The sequence below is a fragment of the Diceros bicornis genome, chromosome 17, assembly GCF_020826845.1.
Source record: "Diceros bicornis minor isolate mBicDic1 chromosome 17, mDicBic1.mat.cur, whole genome shotgun sequence".
In the NCBI taxonomy this organism is placed as follows: Eukaryota; Metazoa; Chordata; class Mammalia; order Perissodactyla; family Rhinocerotidae; genus Diceros; species Diceros bicornis.
In genome coordinates this window covers 45,409,084-45,426,345 of record NC_080756.1, presented here as the reverse complement: position 1 = coordinate 45,426,345, position 17,262 = coordinate 45,409,084, and the positions used below count along the sequence as shown (strand labels likewise).

Sequence of the window (17,262 nt, the reverse complement as noted above, 5' to 3'; positions counted from 1 at the left end):
TAAGTAGACAATAAGTAACATTCCTAGAACCACCTAGTTATTAAGTGGAATTGCTGGTAGATTAATTCTAACCCATTGGGAGCCTACTCAGTTGCCACTATACCAGGACTCCTCTCTGCACTTTTGTGTCTGTAGGTATAGCAATGGAGGTGTAAGGTATACCTGGTGGGACTGTTCTGAGACTCAAATGCTATCCTACATCTGAATGCACTCAGCCCAGTAACTGGCTCGTGGCACACGAGTGTAACTGAAGAGTTTGCTTTCTTTCAGCAGAGTGGAGGGGCCTCATGGTGGGTACAGATGAGTTGACTAGTAGCCTACGTTGAGTGACTCCAGACGATTTTAACCTCCTGGTCACAGAAAAGTCAGGCTGAAAAAAACCTTAGTATCACAGAATCCGAGTTTTAGAGCTCCAAGGTATTGTGAAGGCCATTTCTTACGGATGAGGAAAACAAAGCTTAGAACGGCAGTTGCGCCCAGTGTCACAATGAATTACTGTCACAGCTGGCCTAAGAAGCCAGGTCTTCTCTCTCCTAGGCCCCTTCGTTTCTCAGGCGCCGGAGGTGCTTCTCGTCATGAAGTCCAGATTAGAAGTCACAGCGCGCCCTGGGGCCCTTGCTGCTCGCTGGCCACCTTTCCAAGGCTGAGAGATCGCTGCTGCCATTTCGGGGGTGGGGCTGCAGAGCTCTGCACCCGGACAGTAATTGAGAGGGACCCCTCCCCTTTGGTGACGCAATCTTACATTTGAAAGTTTCTACAAGTTTCTATTCAGTGCAGTGGGCAACTCTAGGATTCTAAGCCGGGTGTGGCAGCGAGCGCTCGAATTCCGCCCCTCGCGGAGAGGACCGGGGAGCGGGGCGGCAGGCTGTCCTCGCCCAGCCGCGCGCCTGGCTCCCCGCCGCGCGGCCCGGGTCGGCGGCTCCGCCCCCAGAGGGCCCGGGGCGGGGCGCGCGGGGAGGAGGACGGGCCGCGCGGAGGGGAGCCTGCCGCCGCTGCAGCCGCGCGCCATGTCGGCCCGCAACCGGGGCACCGAGCTGGGTAAGGGCCCGCGGGCCGCCCCTCCCCGCCCCATCGCCGCCCCCGCCGCCCCGCCCCCGTCCCGGCCGGGTGGCCCCACGGCACTCGCCGGGGGGAAGCGTGGCGCGGGCGCCCCAGCCGCCTTAAGCGGAGCCGAACCCGGGAGCCGAGACTCCTGGGCACGTGACCCCGCCGGCCTTGGCACCCACGCCTTATTGTTGTGAGCGGGAGGAGCAGGAAGCGATTCGGCTTCCATCCGCCGAAGCACTGATTCACCTTCTAGCTCCCTGCTTGCAGAGAACCAAAACAGACCAAAAAGACTCCAAACAGACAAAACCAGATAAAAACCTTCCTTACCCACTCTTAATAGAATCCCTGTGCGATTTAATGCTGGATTTCTACAGATAATTTTAACGGAGGTGTATCCCAAAAGTGCTGGTGGAAAAGTTGTCAGGTCTCCGTCCTATATAAATTATTGTAAATTGTGTATGATTTTATGGGTTAATAAATAATAGTATTATATAGAGTTCTATTTTGGGGGCTAATTTTGAGAGTATTAGCTATAAATTATACCTAACACATATACTTTTTTTTTCTTTAAACGTGATTGTTCTAATGAAACATTCTAGACTTCAAGAGGTGTTCCAGAACTTTTGCTGAATGGTAAGAGAGTGTCATTACAAAAACAGTAGATTTCCTCACCAGGTTGCCCTCTTTTAGTCCCTGCCCTTGAGTAGGTTATGTTTTTAAACTCTAGTTGTTTCTGGAATATGACAATAAAGGACTGTTCCCTAGATTGAAGATCCTGAAAGATGGTGGATAGGGAATAGGGATGGAGTGGGGTCTTTATTACTCACCTTGTTATCTCCAGGGATGTGGCAATGTGACTTTGTACACATTATTTTCCCCAAACTTTGTTTACTCTTGTTTCAGAAATACAATTAAACCATTTTTGCTTTCTTAATTTGTAAAAAAGGATCACTTCCATTCATTTGTTGAAAAGTAATAGTATAGACAAAAACAATTGCTATATAGAATAATACTAAATATGATTTTTATGCAGCTATTTAAATGATTGTAGTTTTGTTTTATTCTCTTTGTTTAGATAAAATCAGATATATTTCAAGGGCATTTTTCCTTAACTGGTATTAATCAATCCAGACAGATTTAGCCTAAAATGCTAAAATAAGTTATTTGAATTATTTATGTCTTAGGAAAAAAATCATTCAGCATCAATTTATGCAGTGGAGTAATTGATGACTTTTATAGCATTTTCTAATTGAAAGTCTTTTTTAAATAAACACTGTAACTTCTTTTTTAAAGAAATTAACGTTCTGTTTTTTATTACAGAAGGAATTCATGTTTATTGTAAAATTTTTAGAAAATACAATCATCACAAAAAAGACTATAAAATTATTACTAATCCAATCACTGTTAATTATATTTTAGTTTGTATACTTCTAGTTGGTAGATTTTTTTTTTTTGTAATAAATAGGTTCATTTGAGACTGAACCTGACCCTCTGTATAAAACCCTTCAAGGAAAACATTCTTTTATCATGGCATTTGGACATGTGAAAGAAAGAACAAACCTTCTAACTTTAATGTTAATTTTTATGTCAGTGTTTAGTGATCAGTACTATCTGCCTAAATTTTCTATTTAAGATGTTCATTTCCGATTTTATCCCACTCAAAGCTAAAAACCTCTTTTTCTTTGGGTAGTGTTTGCCCTAAGGGGATAGGTGGCAGCTGTGTCTTCAAAGAGAGGAAGCTTGACAGGTTTGGAGTCAGAGGGAAAAAACCCTAAATCTGGCCCTTCTGTTGAATAGACGGTGGCTCTGGGCAAGCTACTTGATTTCTTTGAACTAAGTAGTTGGTTCTCAAAGTGTGGTCCGTGGACCCGCAGTAGTAACGTTATCTGCTCATTTGAAATGCAGATTATCAGACCCCATTGAGATCTTAATGAATGAGAAGCCCCAAGTGTGGAGCCCAGCATTCTGAATTTTAACAAGTCCCCTGGGTGGTTCTGAGGCACACCCAAGTTTGAGAACCAGTGGCCTAATGATCTCTATGGAGCTATGGAGCATTTCTGGCCCTATGCATTCTGTTAAAATAGACCAATGTTGTTCTCTCTATTCTCCTAGATGCCTCTTAACTTTTGCCTAAGATGTAGGTGCAGCCTGGGCAGTGATCTTTCTTTTCTCCACTAAGTATCTCAGGCACCTAGAATAGAGTCTGACACACAGACAGCCCTCGAACATGTCTGTTGAATGAAGGAGTGAATTTAGACCTACACCTTGCTTGGGGGAACTGGGACATCCGCCTGGGCCCCTGTGTGGACAGATGCTCTGAAGCACTGCACCTTCTTCCTCTTTTCTGAATATCATTAAAATTTGATTTCAGTACTTCTCTCTTTAGGGATATCTCAAGAGGCTTATGAAGGATGTTGACAGTATAGCTTCCTTTCAAATGTGATTTTCTTTGGAGGCATTTGAAAAACAAGGGTGTTGTATTCAGTAACTTCTAAGGATCTCCTTGCTCTTTATCTCTCTGTATATCTGTAAGCTTTTGTGTACAAAAAGGAAAATTGCAAAGATATCTGAAAAACAACAGAAAATAAGTAATTGAAAACTGATTTTCTGATTTTTAATTGGGAAAGGATGGGGACACTTCTTTAGGTTTCCTGCATTCCGTTAACAAGAGATTATTTTAAGTGTATATCCACAATCAGAATCATCAGGGACCATAATTACTTGAGGAGTGTAAAGACTGTTTTGCTCTGTAGGGGCACTTTCTGTAATCCAAGTCAGAACAAACAGAAAGGGCAGCTTATTTGTTTAAAAGGTGGATAAAGGAGATCATCTTTGGCTAGTTGCCAAACCAAGAAACATGATGGGATTTTGCATTTTATGAAGCACATTTATTCATTCAACAACTAGTTATTGAGGGCCAATATTATACTGGGTAGTATTACCCTGGGCTTTGGGATACAAGATGGACAAGGAGAGTCCCTGCTTTCGCAGAGCTAGGTGGTTCAGGAGCTGGGCATCACGCCAAAGCTACAATTAAAATAATTGCAAATGTGATATGTAGTTATTTTCCATTTATTTTTGTCTAGTTAAGAAATTAAATGTACCTAAACTGAGCCTTAAGAGGGTCATGATAACAGAGTGTTTTGGCCCTCTTGCGTTATAACCTTTATTTTCCCTTTAAGAACTTAGATAAGAATCAGGGATGTAGGGAGCTCATTTCTGCTATTCCTAAGGCCTAACTTTGGTATAGAACGCTTCTGATTTTGATGATGGTGATTTTCCACTGCAAAGTTATCAGTTTTTTCTTTTGTTAATTTTTAAGTTTCTGGAATGCAATCTTAAGTCTTAAAGTTAGGCAAAGCACAGGATGCTGGCACAATAATTCTTTATGTAACACCTGCTATGTGCCAGACACTGCCTAGATGCTGAGTATGATGATAATGATTAACGTGGAGCTCTGGCGATGTGCCAGGCACTATGCTAAATGCCTTTTTTATCATCTCATTTAGTCTTCATAACAGCCTTGTGAAGAAGATGATGTTATGATCCCCCTTTTACAGATGAGTAAACGGAGGTATGGAGAGTTTTAAGTAACTTGGCAAAAGCCAGTCAGGCAGAGCTAAAGTGGCAGAGCCAGAATTTAAACCTAGGTGGTTTGGTGCTAACGCTGCGTGCTTCACCGAGACACTGTGTCTGTTGGTGCTAACTGGGGGCTGTTATGCAAGGAAAGGTAAACGGAAAGCTGGTGAATAATTTTGATGTGACTCTTAGGTTCCATTTGCCTGTGTCCATATGAAAGGTTTTTGTTTTATTACCATAACCACATTTAACCATTGCAATTTGTTTCAGAGAAGATGCAGTTTATCCTGAGGGAGAATGGAAATATCCAAACTTTGGTGGATTATGAGAGTAGGTTTAGATGGCACTGAAGAAGAAATTTTCTGGGATGGCGTGTTAAAACCAACCTTTCTCTGGGAATTCTTCATGTGGATGTGTTGATGTGCCTCAGAGCATCATGGGCTGGGGACGTGGGAGTGATCTCCAACTGATCAGAGTAAAGGGTTTTTTTGGTCTTTTTTTCTTTTTCTTGTCTTTTTGTGTTTTAGTAAAATCCCAGCCCTTATACTCCAGTCTTTGGGCTTACTTTGGCTTCCTGGGTTTAAAAACCAATCCTGTCTCTTGGTGTGACATTAAGAAAAAGAAAGAAAGAGAAGAAATACTGAAAATTTTTGTTATTTTTGCTTTGTTGATTTGAGATGACTTTTCTGTCTTTTTTTGTTTTTGTTTTTTGTCTTTTTTTGTTTTTTGATTTCTAAATCTGGGTCTTCTGTAGTTTCCTGAGAACTGGAATGTCTTTGGTTTGTAAACAAGGCAAACAGTTTAAGGAGTCCATAGATTTTACGTGAGAAATGACCTAAATCACCTTTCAAGAAACTCTATTGTTATTTATTTGTTTTAGTGAGACAGAAAAGCATTAACATTTGTTTTTGGGTTACAAAAGTCAATCCTTGCTTAAAAACAAAACAAAACATAAGGTAGCATATTCTTTACTAGGTGGCATGTGAAAATTTGACTGTCAGATTAGGTAAGAATAGAATTTAAAAATTTTTAGATTTCTGTGGAGAATTTCCCAAGTGGAGTTAACTTGAGATTTTATTTTGACTGAAAAGTTGATTTGTGCAATATTTTTAGTGTGGATTTTATATCTGAATCCAATGTTTTTTTCTCAATACTTAACATATGCATATTTATTTAGGTTTAGTAGAGTACTTTTACAAACTTTATCTCCCTTAATTCTCCTAGTAACTCTTTGTGGTAGATATTATTCTCATTTCATAGGTGAGAAAACCAAGGCTCTGAGAGCATAAGAACTTGTTTAATGTCTCAGAGTCGGTAAGATTCAAATCCAGATGAAAGTAATTATTTTTATGTAATTATGATATTGGTAATGATGAATTTATCCTCCCATTGAGTATTGATCATAAACCAGAATAACAAAAATTTTTTGTGCTATACTTTTTTTTTTAAACTTGAAAACAATCTCAAACTCTTAGGGAAGTTGTAAGTGCAATAGAAAGAACTTTTTCCTCTGAACCATTTGAGGAAAATGGTTGACTGACATGATGTGTCACCACCCCTGGATACTTGAGTATTTCCTACATGTAAGGACATTTTCCTCAACAGCTGTAAAAACTGCAGCCATCAAGATGAGCACATTAACATTGATACATTATATTACCATCCAGTCCAGGAACTTCATTCACATCTAGCCAGTTGTCCAAATAATGTCCTTTATTTCAAAAAGATGCAATTCAGAATCACATGCTGCCTTTATTTGTCAGGTCTCTTTAGGCTTCTTCAGTCTGGAATAATTGCCCAATCTTTCATTGACTTGCAAGATCTTCACATTTTTGCAGCATACAGGCCAGTTATTTTGTAGAATGTTCCTTGGTTTCCGTTTGGAGTGTTTTTTCGTTGTTAGGTTTAGGTTATGCATCTTCGGCTGGAACATCACAGAAGTGATGCTATGTTCTTCTCATTGCATCCTCTTAGGTAGCACATGATTTTGATTTGTCTCGTTATTGACGATGTTCATTTTGATCACTTGGTTAACCTGGTGTCTGCCAGGCTTCCCCACTGTAAAGTTACTTTTTAACCTTTGTAATTAATGTGTATTTTGTGGGGGGTGGTACTTTGAAACTATTTAAGTATCCTGTTCCTCTGCAAACTTCCAATTTATTTATGTTTGTTTATATTAGTATGTATTTGAGGTTTCCTATTTTTCTCAATGGGTATAATTGTTATTATTCCTTAATTTTCACATTGTTTCAGATTTTGCTAATGGGGGCCCCTTAAGCCTGACTTCTCTCTTTTTGACTTTATTTTTTAGTACATGCGTATTTTCTGGCTTAAGGTATTCCAGGCTTATTTTATACTTTCCCTGCCCCAGTCCTGGAGTCAGGTATTTCTCCAAGGGGTGTTTCTTTTAGTAAATAGTGGTATTTAGAAGCCAAGCTCATGGTGACTGGAGTGTCAATGTTCCCAAGCCCCTCACTTAACAGAGTTGGAGAATGTTTGTACCACACACACACACACAGACTTACTTTTGTATTTATCTGTCATCCATCTACATCTCTCTGTGTAGTGAAAACAACGAGTTCACACTGATACCTCCAGTTCCAGTCCAACACTACAGGATTTGTTCCACTTTTTTCCCTTTCCATATTTGAAACACTCCACTTGCTGGGCTATCCATACCCCACTCCCAGTAGACATTCTTCTCGACTTTCTCAGGCTCTGACACCCTAAGCTGGGTGCCTTCCTCATCCTGCTTGGGTTCCAACTCCCTGCATCAGGCTGCTGCCCACATTGATACCCCCAAGAGATCTGTGGCACTCTGCGCCAGGCTGCCCCTCCGTGTAGATAGCCTCCTTACCTTGCTTGTCTTGACTCCCCGTGTCTGGCTGCCCCTTTGTGCAGATACCCTCTGTGTTGTCATTGGACCCTGGGCTACCCCTGTGCGTCAGAGCCCCCCTCACTTGTTTGGGCTCCCATACCTCACTCTGGGCCATACTGGCTCCCCATCCTGACCTGTCTCAAATGTCTACCTTGCTCAACCCCCCTTGTCTCCCCATTTAAGACAATTGTTCAGCAAGGGAAGGGGAAGGGGAGGAGGAGCAGAATAAATTTTTTAAATTTATTTTTATATATTATAAATTTATACCAAAAAAATATATATATTTTTAAACAAACTGATGTGGCATGCCTCCTGTTCCTGGCACTTGTTACTTGTTGCTCGTGGTGGTGGCTGGAATACCAGATGAGCATAGCCTGGTCTCTGCTCTCCTGGAGCTCACAGTGAACTAAGGGAGATAGTCATGTAAGTCATTACAATAACATAAAAGTGACGACAGAGGAGTGATCAGATTGGAGAGATACAGAAGATTTCACAGACAGTCCAGGGGAGGTTTTTCGGGAAAGGATGTTTTTGACAGGGAGTAGTTTCTGCAAAGGACCTGAGCAAAACCAGCATGGCTTATTTCATTAACTGTAGGAACCGAATTTTCAGATTGGTAGTGTAATCTTCTCATTCTACTATAATGGCTAAGAGTAATATTTTAGTGAAGAAAAATCCTTCATATTCTATGTATGAAATACACACACAGAGTCAATATAATGATTACATACATTTTTGGGTTTTAAATTGAGCATCCTTTTGTGAATGCTAACTTTGATTTTACCGTAGAAGGCTTTTACCATTTGCTTAGAAGCATGAGTGATGAGGCTGTCTTTTATTATTCTGATACTGTTTTGATAAACAGGAAAAAACTATAACGTAATAATTTGGGTTTGTTGTCTAATTAAATAATTAAAAGTCCTCCATGGTGCCTGCTAAGTAAAAAAAAAAAATTATTTTTAAGCATCTAAGCCCTATGGATTTTAATTGTTAGGAAGGAAGACGGACTTCAAGTGCTCATTTAAAATGGGATGCCTCTGCCAGGAAAGAAAGACTAGTAAATGAGACAGCAGATAGAGCCCTTGAGGATGCGATTTAAACATGTCACTAGAAATTGTTTAAGTGGAGAGCTCTGGCCCTTTTAAAACACTGCCTGTCACTTGAGGATTGGGTCACCTTGAAACGTGTTCATCTTTGAGTTAAAGGCATAAAAAGGCACTTTGAAATTTTTCAGTTAACTTTGGTGTGTGTTGTGTGTGTGTCTCCAGATGTACCCCTCCTAGCCTGCCTCAGTCGCAACAGTCAGTTCCCTGGAAACCAAAGTGGTTGCAAGAGAAGGATAAACGTTTCATCTCAGCTCCGGCAAACTCGACAGATTTTTTAAATGTTGAGACACTCCAGCTGCAACTTCTGACTCTCTTTGTATAGTTGGGCCTTCCTCCCCTAAAGCAACATCTGAGATGAGAGTAGCCTCTGGTAATTACTTCCTAAAAAGGTGCCACTTAACTGGTGCCTTGGTTCTTGTGGAATGTGGTTAATGATGTCAAGATTGCGGTCTTTAATGTCTGGTAAAAATATCCATATTAACTGTTCTTATAATCCAGATTCAGATAAGATTTTCAACTGAACACCTAGTGGACACACTCCTGCCCCCACACCACAAAGTGAGGGTGTGTGTGTAAAAGTGTGTGATTTCATTCAAGTGTCTAACATTTGACACTGAGCTAGATATCTGGCATACTTAAGGTATAGAGATTTCGTATCTCCGATGTAGAGATGCTTGAATAAATATTACTTATGGATATTTCAAACAGTGTTTTCTAGGAAAATGATAGTGTCCGCATTTATAAAGCTACTTTTTTTTTCTTTAACATGTCACAATTTCATAGCAGGAAGGCATCTTAGCTATCAGTCCAACACCCTTCTGTATGGACGAGTAAACAGAGACCTAGGGAAGTTAAACCTTGGTCACATGGCTGGTTAGAGGCAGTACTGGAAGTGAAACCCAGGCTCTCTCTATGCTGATTTATTCCAACATTGCATTACCTCCCTTGCCATTAATTAGCTTTCTAGAAGCTGGGCTGTGGCCCTGAATCAGAATCACCTGAGATATTTGTTAAAAATGCAGATTCCTGAGCCCAACAATAGCTTTAACCAGCCATATTAGGGGAGGAGCCCAGGAATCTGCATTTTCACAAGCTCACCAGATGGTTCTTGTGAACACTGCAGGTTCAGAACCCTGCAGGAAGCTGTAGAGGGACCCAGATTCATTAGAGGTTCAGAGAATCTTTGATTACTATATATTATTTTTTGACAAATCTCTGTCAATTTTATCTTTATATTATTATCTTTGTATATCATATCTTTTATATTTGGTTAGCAAAGTTTCTATAAGCAAATTTGGGGAGAAGTTAGATTTATTTTCTGGTTGAGATAAGTGAAGAAATGTGTTAAAATGTGTGTGAAGACATATTGGAAAAATCAGGAGGGTAAGACAGTTGAGTAGATGCATATATCTGAAAAGTGCATTGTATCTGAAAAGGAGCATATTTTATTCAAATAATGCCAATGGAAAAATATACTCAAACAGTGCTCTTAATGATGATTTTGGACATTGACGTGGTGTATCTTCTCCATGGTCTCAGAGATTGCTGGGCACAGACCTTAAAGATCTCCCATTACCTGAAGATATGAGATTGTCTACCAGAAAGAGTAATCTTGTGAATTCTCTGGTGGAAAAAAGAACATATTCATGTTTCCTTGGAGATTATTAATTAAGTTTGTATTGTGGACTCAGGGAGAAAGGTAGGTTGTGACAGTCTGGCGAAGTAGCTCAAGCTCTGTATATGTTTGTGCTTTCAGGGAAATTATTTTTTTCCTTCAGTATGAAGGGTGAAACTTAAATGCTTCTGATAATTTTCTAAAGTAGAAGCAAGAAACATATTTTAGTCTTCTGTCTTTATAAGCAGAATTTATTTTCCTTTTTTTCAAATTTTGATTCTTCAGGAGGCAATCATTATAATCTCAAACTCTTCTATTCAACACGTATATGTAGAGTACCTACTGTGTGCTCAGCACCATCCATGTCTTTGTGAAAGAGACAAGAGCAATAGAAGTTGGGAGGGCCTGCCCTTGAGAAACTTCCCTTCATCAAACTTTAAAACATCACTGGGAAAGCACAATGCTTTACTCTTATCAAGGAAAGCAAACTTTGCTCATCATTAGGATATGCAGTTGCCCTGTTTCAAGTGATGAGCCAGTCAACATTGTATTTATTATTAACTGTTGGATAGTCATTTAAAAATAATGTGGAAAATCTCTTGAGCTAGGCAAAGATCAAATATGGGTTTTTATCAGTGAAAACACCTCCATGGATCTGGCTCTAGGAAGAAAAATGTCACGATTTCAGTCTGCAGATGAATACTCTGGTTGAAGTTTTACACTAGTAATTACATAAAACAGAGAAGCTATGGGACATAGTGATTAGCATGGAGAGTCCAGACAGTAGGTATTGGAGCTAATAATACTGAAGGTGTCTCACAGAAAAGCAGAGTTCTCTCTACATCCTAAAGAAAGGTAAATGTTTTGGTGCTTGACGATAGTACTTTTATAGGTCAAACTGAAATTAGGCGTCCTACGGAGTGCATGGCAGGGAATTTGTTCTTGGCCGTGTATGCTTCACTGAATGCATTGTGGTTTATCTGGAAAAGATAGAGGATTGGGACCCAGGCATTTTGGTCCTAGTTCTGATAGCATCTGGCCATGTGACTTTGAGTAGGGGACTTCAGTGCACTGGCTTGTACTTTCCAAATCTGTGTAACAGACACATGACAATGTAACTTCATCTATTGTAATGAATGTACCCCCCTGATGGGGGGATGTTGATAATGGGGAGGCTATGTGTGTGAGGCAGCAGGGTTTATATGGGAAATCTCTGTACCTTCCTCTCAATTTTTCTGTGAACCTAAAACTTCTCTAAAAAATGAAGTCTATTAAAAAAACAAAACAAAAAACAGACACGTGATCTCTGAGAATCCTTCTAGGTCTGAACTTCTTTGAATCTTCTGGTCATTACTTAGAATTACCATTCTGTGGAATTGTAGGTCTGTGATGTTTCCTGTGCTTGGGATTCATACCTTCTCCTTCCTTCTCTGGCCATCACAGTCCTCTGGCTTTCAAGGCTGTACGTTCCAGTGATCAGTCTACATTTCTCCCCTTTCTGAGATGATTGAACACATTATTATATATTTTCTTTCTCTCTCAATGTTTTATGAATGTACATCTTGACTTCATAAATCTTTATGTAAGTAGAGCCTTTTATTTTGTATTCATTCTTCTATATGGCAGAATATTGATTATAATCTTACTGTTTCTTCCGTAAAAAAATATCTTATGGATTCACCTCTTCCTCTTTTCTTCTGTACCCACACTTGGCTCATTCTGTCACACACCTAAATCATGACAGTGTCCTTGTATGTAGCTGATTTCTTTACCTCTGACCTTTCTCATCTGCACTAGGAAAATCCATATTTGTTAAACTTTCTCTTATTGTTGTTTGTTCAAATAGAAGAAATTATATTTATCTTCTCAGATTTGCTATTTTGATTATTTGGTTTCTTTAGGATCTACTTCTGTTTTATGAAAAGCTGTCATCTTACTTAATCAAATTAATGTAATAGCTGTCTTTAGTAGGAAGGAATAATTGAGTTAGTGGGGGCAGTCAAATAGTGCTGTCAGGAAGTGATGAATGGATTTAGCCAGTTGGAATTCTTACAAGACTGGAAATAGAAATGTCTGTTAAATTCTGTTAAAATTGTATGTCAAATAATTGAATTAAATAAGTATGTTTTTCACTCTAAAGATTGTATATACAGCATTCTAGAAACAACTTGGGTATGGAATCATTGAGACCTGTTTGAATCTTAACCCTGACATGTGCTGAATGACCTTGAACAAGTAATTTAATCTCTGAGCTTCAGTTTCCTCATCTGTAAAACGGATCTAATGCCTATGTGGCAGACTTAGTGTGACTATTCAATGAGAAATATAGTTAAATCACCCTTAACTTGATGAGTGACCAATGGTAGCCTTTATTCCAGTAATCTTTCTGAAATACAGCTTTCGTTGTTCCACCTCCTCTGGGAAGGCTCACTTTGTCTCCTCTGCTGGACTGTTCGCCACTCATCTCCTGAGGTCCTTTGCCTTCTCTTATGGGACTTACTGATTCCTGTCTTGTGTTTGTCTGCTGTTGTGATGTTTTATTAATAAGCTGCTTGAGGGTAGGATCTGTGTTTGTTAGGTCTCTGTATCCCTCTTATCACTTAAAACAGTACTTTTCACAACATATGTGATTGTTTTTATTAGTGTTTCTTAAATGATTGAATAAAGAAGCATTACTGCCTTTTCCAGGAACTTAGAATGGCTTTTTACTGCCTGGTGTGCCAAGCCCAGACATTTGGTTCTCCCTTTCTTTGAGGATCCTGAGTCATTTGGCTCACTGCTGTAACCCCCTACCTGGCCCCCCACCACCCTTGGAGGTCAAGCTTTAATCCCTCCACTTTCACGAAACCTTCTCTTATTCCTCTTGTTTAGTAGATGTCTTTTAACATTTAATTATTTTGAATTTTTTCCTGTGCAAGTTTTCCTCTCATCATTTTGATTATATGTTCCTTAACACCAAGGGCACTAACTACTTCATGAGAGGCATACCTATCTGTGAACTTTGGAGAATGAATCGATGTGGAGGTTTTACTCTTTTTAGTATGAAAAAGTATGTTTAAAACTTATGCCATTTGGGATGAAATTTTCCTAAAATTAAACGTTTAAAAAATGTTTTTGCCTGATTATAAAGCTAATACATAGTCATCATGGAAATTTTAAAGAGTTCATAAATATAGAGGAGGAAATTAAAATTGCCCAGTCTTATCCCATGGAGAAGTAGAACTCTGAAGGTTTAGTTCCTGTCTGAGGTCGAGTCACTGGGTAGAATTTAATTGTTTTTGGTGACGTGGAAGATCAGTGTTACAAGCATGTAACTCCCTGTAAGTACTCGGTAAATGTTAACTTTTAGTAATAAAAGGTATAAGTGGACTCCTGAGGCTTTTAGAGCCACTTTCCTCTAATCAAGTGGCGGGCTGCTCTGCTTTTCTGGTTCACTGAGTGCGTTTTTGATACATTTTTTGATTCCTCTTCTGTGGCCAGGATTCACTCTGCTGCTATAGAGATCCCCACCTTCTGCTGTGCTGTTTTGAATACGCACAAGGCTAGAAACAAGAGAATCAAGGTTACTAGAATTGTGAGTAAACTAAGAGCAAGAGGGTTCTGAGTGGATGTTCTAGCAGCCTCCCGCAGTTGGGGCTCTGCAAGAGAGTTCAGCCATAATGCCCTAAACATCCATTATATATAATGAATCAGTTTCTCTCTGAGGCATCTTGAAGGGTACTAGTTCTCTGTTGGGAGGAATGAGAAGATAGTCTTCAAATCATTTTTTTGTTCTCTGCTTCAGATGAGGAACCCTGGTTGAGAAAGTCTGCTAGGGCTCATGTGATGAGCCAGGTGCATCAACGCATCTATGATGCTGGGAAATCTCTATTCACAGATCAAAGCCCCTTTTCCTGTCTTATTGTTTGATTCTTGGCAATATGCCAGAAAGGTAAAGTTCATGCCTCCTTGATTTTTTTTTTAAAACAATGGTTAACTGTTATCTCATGGCACCAGTTTTATATTGGGCTCCTCGAGGGTTATTAATAAATATGTATTGTCAGGCCAATTGATTCTTTTTAACCTTTGAATTATGAAGGTTTTCAAACACTCCCAAAAGTGGAGAAATTTGTGTAATGAACTCATATACCTGGCTGCCAGGTTCAACAGTCATCAAGTTTGTCACTTGCTTTGCTAGACCCCTTTGTGTTGTAATCTTTAAAGTAAATCCAAAATGCATCGTGCCATTTTGTCCCTTCTACTTTGATATATTTCTCTACAAAAGCATTATACTGTTACAAAACTACTTGAACATTACCATGCTAACAAAATTAAAATTGATTTACTTAAAACATTTTTAAGGGAGATGCTCTTGCCTTCATGAAGATGGTAATATGAATATTATTTAAAAATATTTATTGAGTACTTACGGTATACAAGGTGTTGTGCTAAGTATGTGCCTTAGCCTGTTCTTTAATCCTCCCAGCAATCTTATGTAGTCAATACTGTTTTTATCCTGATTTTATAAATGAGGAGGCTGAATTTTGAGAGGTGAGGCATCTTGCCCATGGTCGTACAGCTAGTGAAAGAGTGGTGAGTTGGGACTCAGCCCTGGTCTCTGACTTGAGAGACTGTTCTGAGCCTGAAAACCACACTGCCTCTTTACATACTTATATTTTTTATTATTCATATAACCTCACATTCCATATATGACCAACTGCCAACTACCTGTCTTAATTGGAAACCCAAAATGAAGGTAGATAGGAAATCTGTAGATAATCTCCAACTGTTATTTGTATTAATAGTTTTTAAATTTCTTGTTCATTATCCTTCTTATAGGGATTTTAAAACAAAAATTATTACTTTAAAATTAAACTCTATGGGGGCCAGCCTGGTGGCATAGTGGTTAAATTTCGGTGCACTCTGCTTTGGCGGCCTGGGTTCATGGGTTCGGATTCTGGGCCTGGCCCTACACCAATCATCAGCCATGCTGTGGCAGCAACCCACATACAAAACAGAGGAAAACGGGCCACAGATGTTAGCTTAGGGCAAATCTTCTCAACAACAACAAAAAAAATTAAACTCTATATATTTGCATTTTGGATTGTATGGTGTACGTGCCATGGGCAAGCAATGAGAACAGGAAAAGGCCAGGGGCCTAGATCAACCTGTTTGGATCATTAACCCTTGAGTAACTGAGAGTCAGCTGAGTCAGGGATACTTCTAATGAGACAGGGCAATTTTGCCTGTGGGTGTACCAGCCTCTTGCTGCATACTTTCCCCATCCTTTGAGGGTGGCTTTCCCCTTGTTTAAATGCTGTTTGGGAGAAGAACAGAAAATTCACTTCCCACTAACACATGAGAGATTGATGATGTAAAGAGCTACTTTTTCCTGGGAATGGTAACTTTCATAAGTACCAAGGAATGACACTTTGTGCAATATGAAATATTTAACCATAGAGAATAGTGGGTGGTGGGGAGCCTTCTTGCTATTTCTGAAATCTTGCCATTCTGACTTCTGTCCGCTCTGTGTTTTATATAGTTGACCTTAAATAAGTCTCTCAGCCTTCTAGAGCAGTAGCTGTCAAATCCTACCTTGCGGACAGGAGTTGCCTTCTCTGTGAAAATTGGACAAGTCCGAGCTCCTTTAGAGAGCTGCGTCAGTCATGTGACTTTCACAACTGCTTCAGATTCCCCTGGCTCCACGGAACCGGCTGCGGGGAGCCTGTGTTTCTGTGGTGCACCACAAGGGGGAATGCTTCCAGAAGAAGGTGGCCGCAGAGGCGTCATTGTAGAGCTAACTCAGAGGAACTTCAGAGTTGGCACATCTAATGACTTCTTTTTAGAAGGACGAGTGGTGGTGCTTTTAAGTTTTTGATGACTTGTCACAGAGCATCTGAAAGCACGGGGAAAACCAGCCACCTTGTCAAAAGCTCCACAAAAGACCTTCTTCCTGGGGAGAAATTGCAGAAGGAGATCAGGTGCTGTGGGAAGCGATGTTTTGAATCAGCACCCAGCAGGTGGTGATTTCCACTCTAATTCAGTCTTGAACAGATATTCCCAGACAGTGTTGGCAGTCATTGTGCTCCATAATGTAGTGGCGGTTTGTTTGTTTGTTTGTTTGTTTTGGGAGCCAATATCAACTCAAACCCTGTCTGCTTACAGTTGGGGTATTTTAGCACGTGTTGGATGCCTGCTGTTTAAGGGGTACACCTACATTCCAGGCTCCTTCTGCGTCTGTTGAAATATATCTTTAAACACAGATGAAGGCATCACTGGAGAACTGGAGACTGTGGTAAGTAGGGATCCGGAAAGCATTTGCTATTTTCTGCAAATCAAAGGGTCGTGAGAAGGTGACATGAGGCATGCATAATACATAAAGTAGCTGCACAATAAATCTTTCTTTCTTTTTTTATTTTTCTTTCAAAATCTAGTTCACTTTGGTTTCAAAGGATGATCTCCTGTCCCAGTTTGAGAATTTGGTTATGTAGTTCTAGATTACCTAGACTAAAATTTGCTGTAAATAAATATATGTGTTGAGATGGTTACCCATTTAATTAAATAAAGCTTTTTTGAAAGGAAATTGAACTTTGAAGTCAGACTGCCTGGGATTCAAATCTTGATTCTTCTACCTGTGATTTTTGAATTTTCACACCTAGAAAATGTAGTGAACAAAAGCTTCACCACAGAGTAATTGTGAGGAGTAAATGAGATATTACATGTAGAGCAACTGACATGGTGCCTGGAATATAGTGAGCGGCAATGGGAGTTACTTACCCTTCCCTTTACACAAGATATAATAGGACTGTTGGAAAGTTCTGACCTGAAAGCTAAAGAATAACTGATTGTGAACAAGAGTATTTGCTGACTGGACTATAACATGAGGCTGTGAGGGAGAAGGTCAAAGGGTCTAGGGCAGTTGGAGCCCCAGTGTATGCTGGGATGTAATGGGAGTTGAAACTAGACATGTACTCAATACCTTTACAGTGATTTGCTGTCCTTCATATGGAAATAGGATAAAAGGTAGTTATCACTGGAGTATTTTTTTCTAGATGTAA

At 39.7% G+C, this 17,262-nt stretch overlaps 1 protein-coding gene across 1 annotated transcript in view; it reads left to right on the top strand.

Annotated features, from left to right (window-relative positions):
• The first annotated feature begins 772 nt into the window (after window positions 1-772).
• The window catches only part of DERA (deoxyribose-phosphate aldolase), a 103,802-nt gene continuing 87,312 nt past the window's right edge, over window positions 773-17,262 (top strand). Inside the window, exon 1 of the mRNA XM_058558697.1 lies at window positions 773-1,038. Within this exon, the coding sequence (XP_058414680.1) occupies window positions 1,008-1,038 (31 nt within the window). The 5' untranslated portion in view covers window positions 773-1,007. The remainder of the gene's footprint in view (window positions 1,039-17,262) is intronic.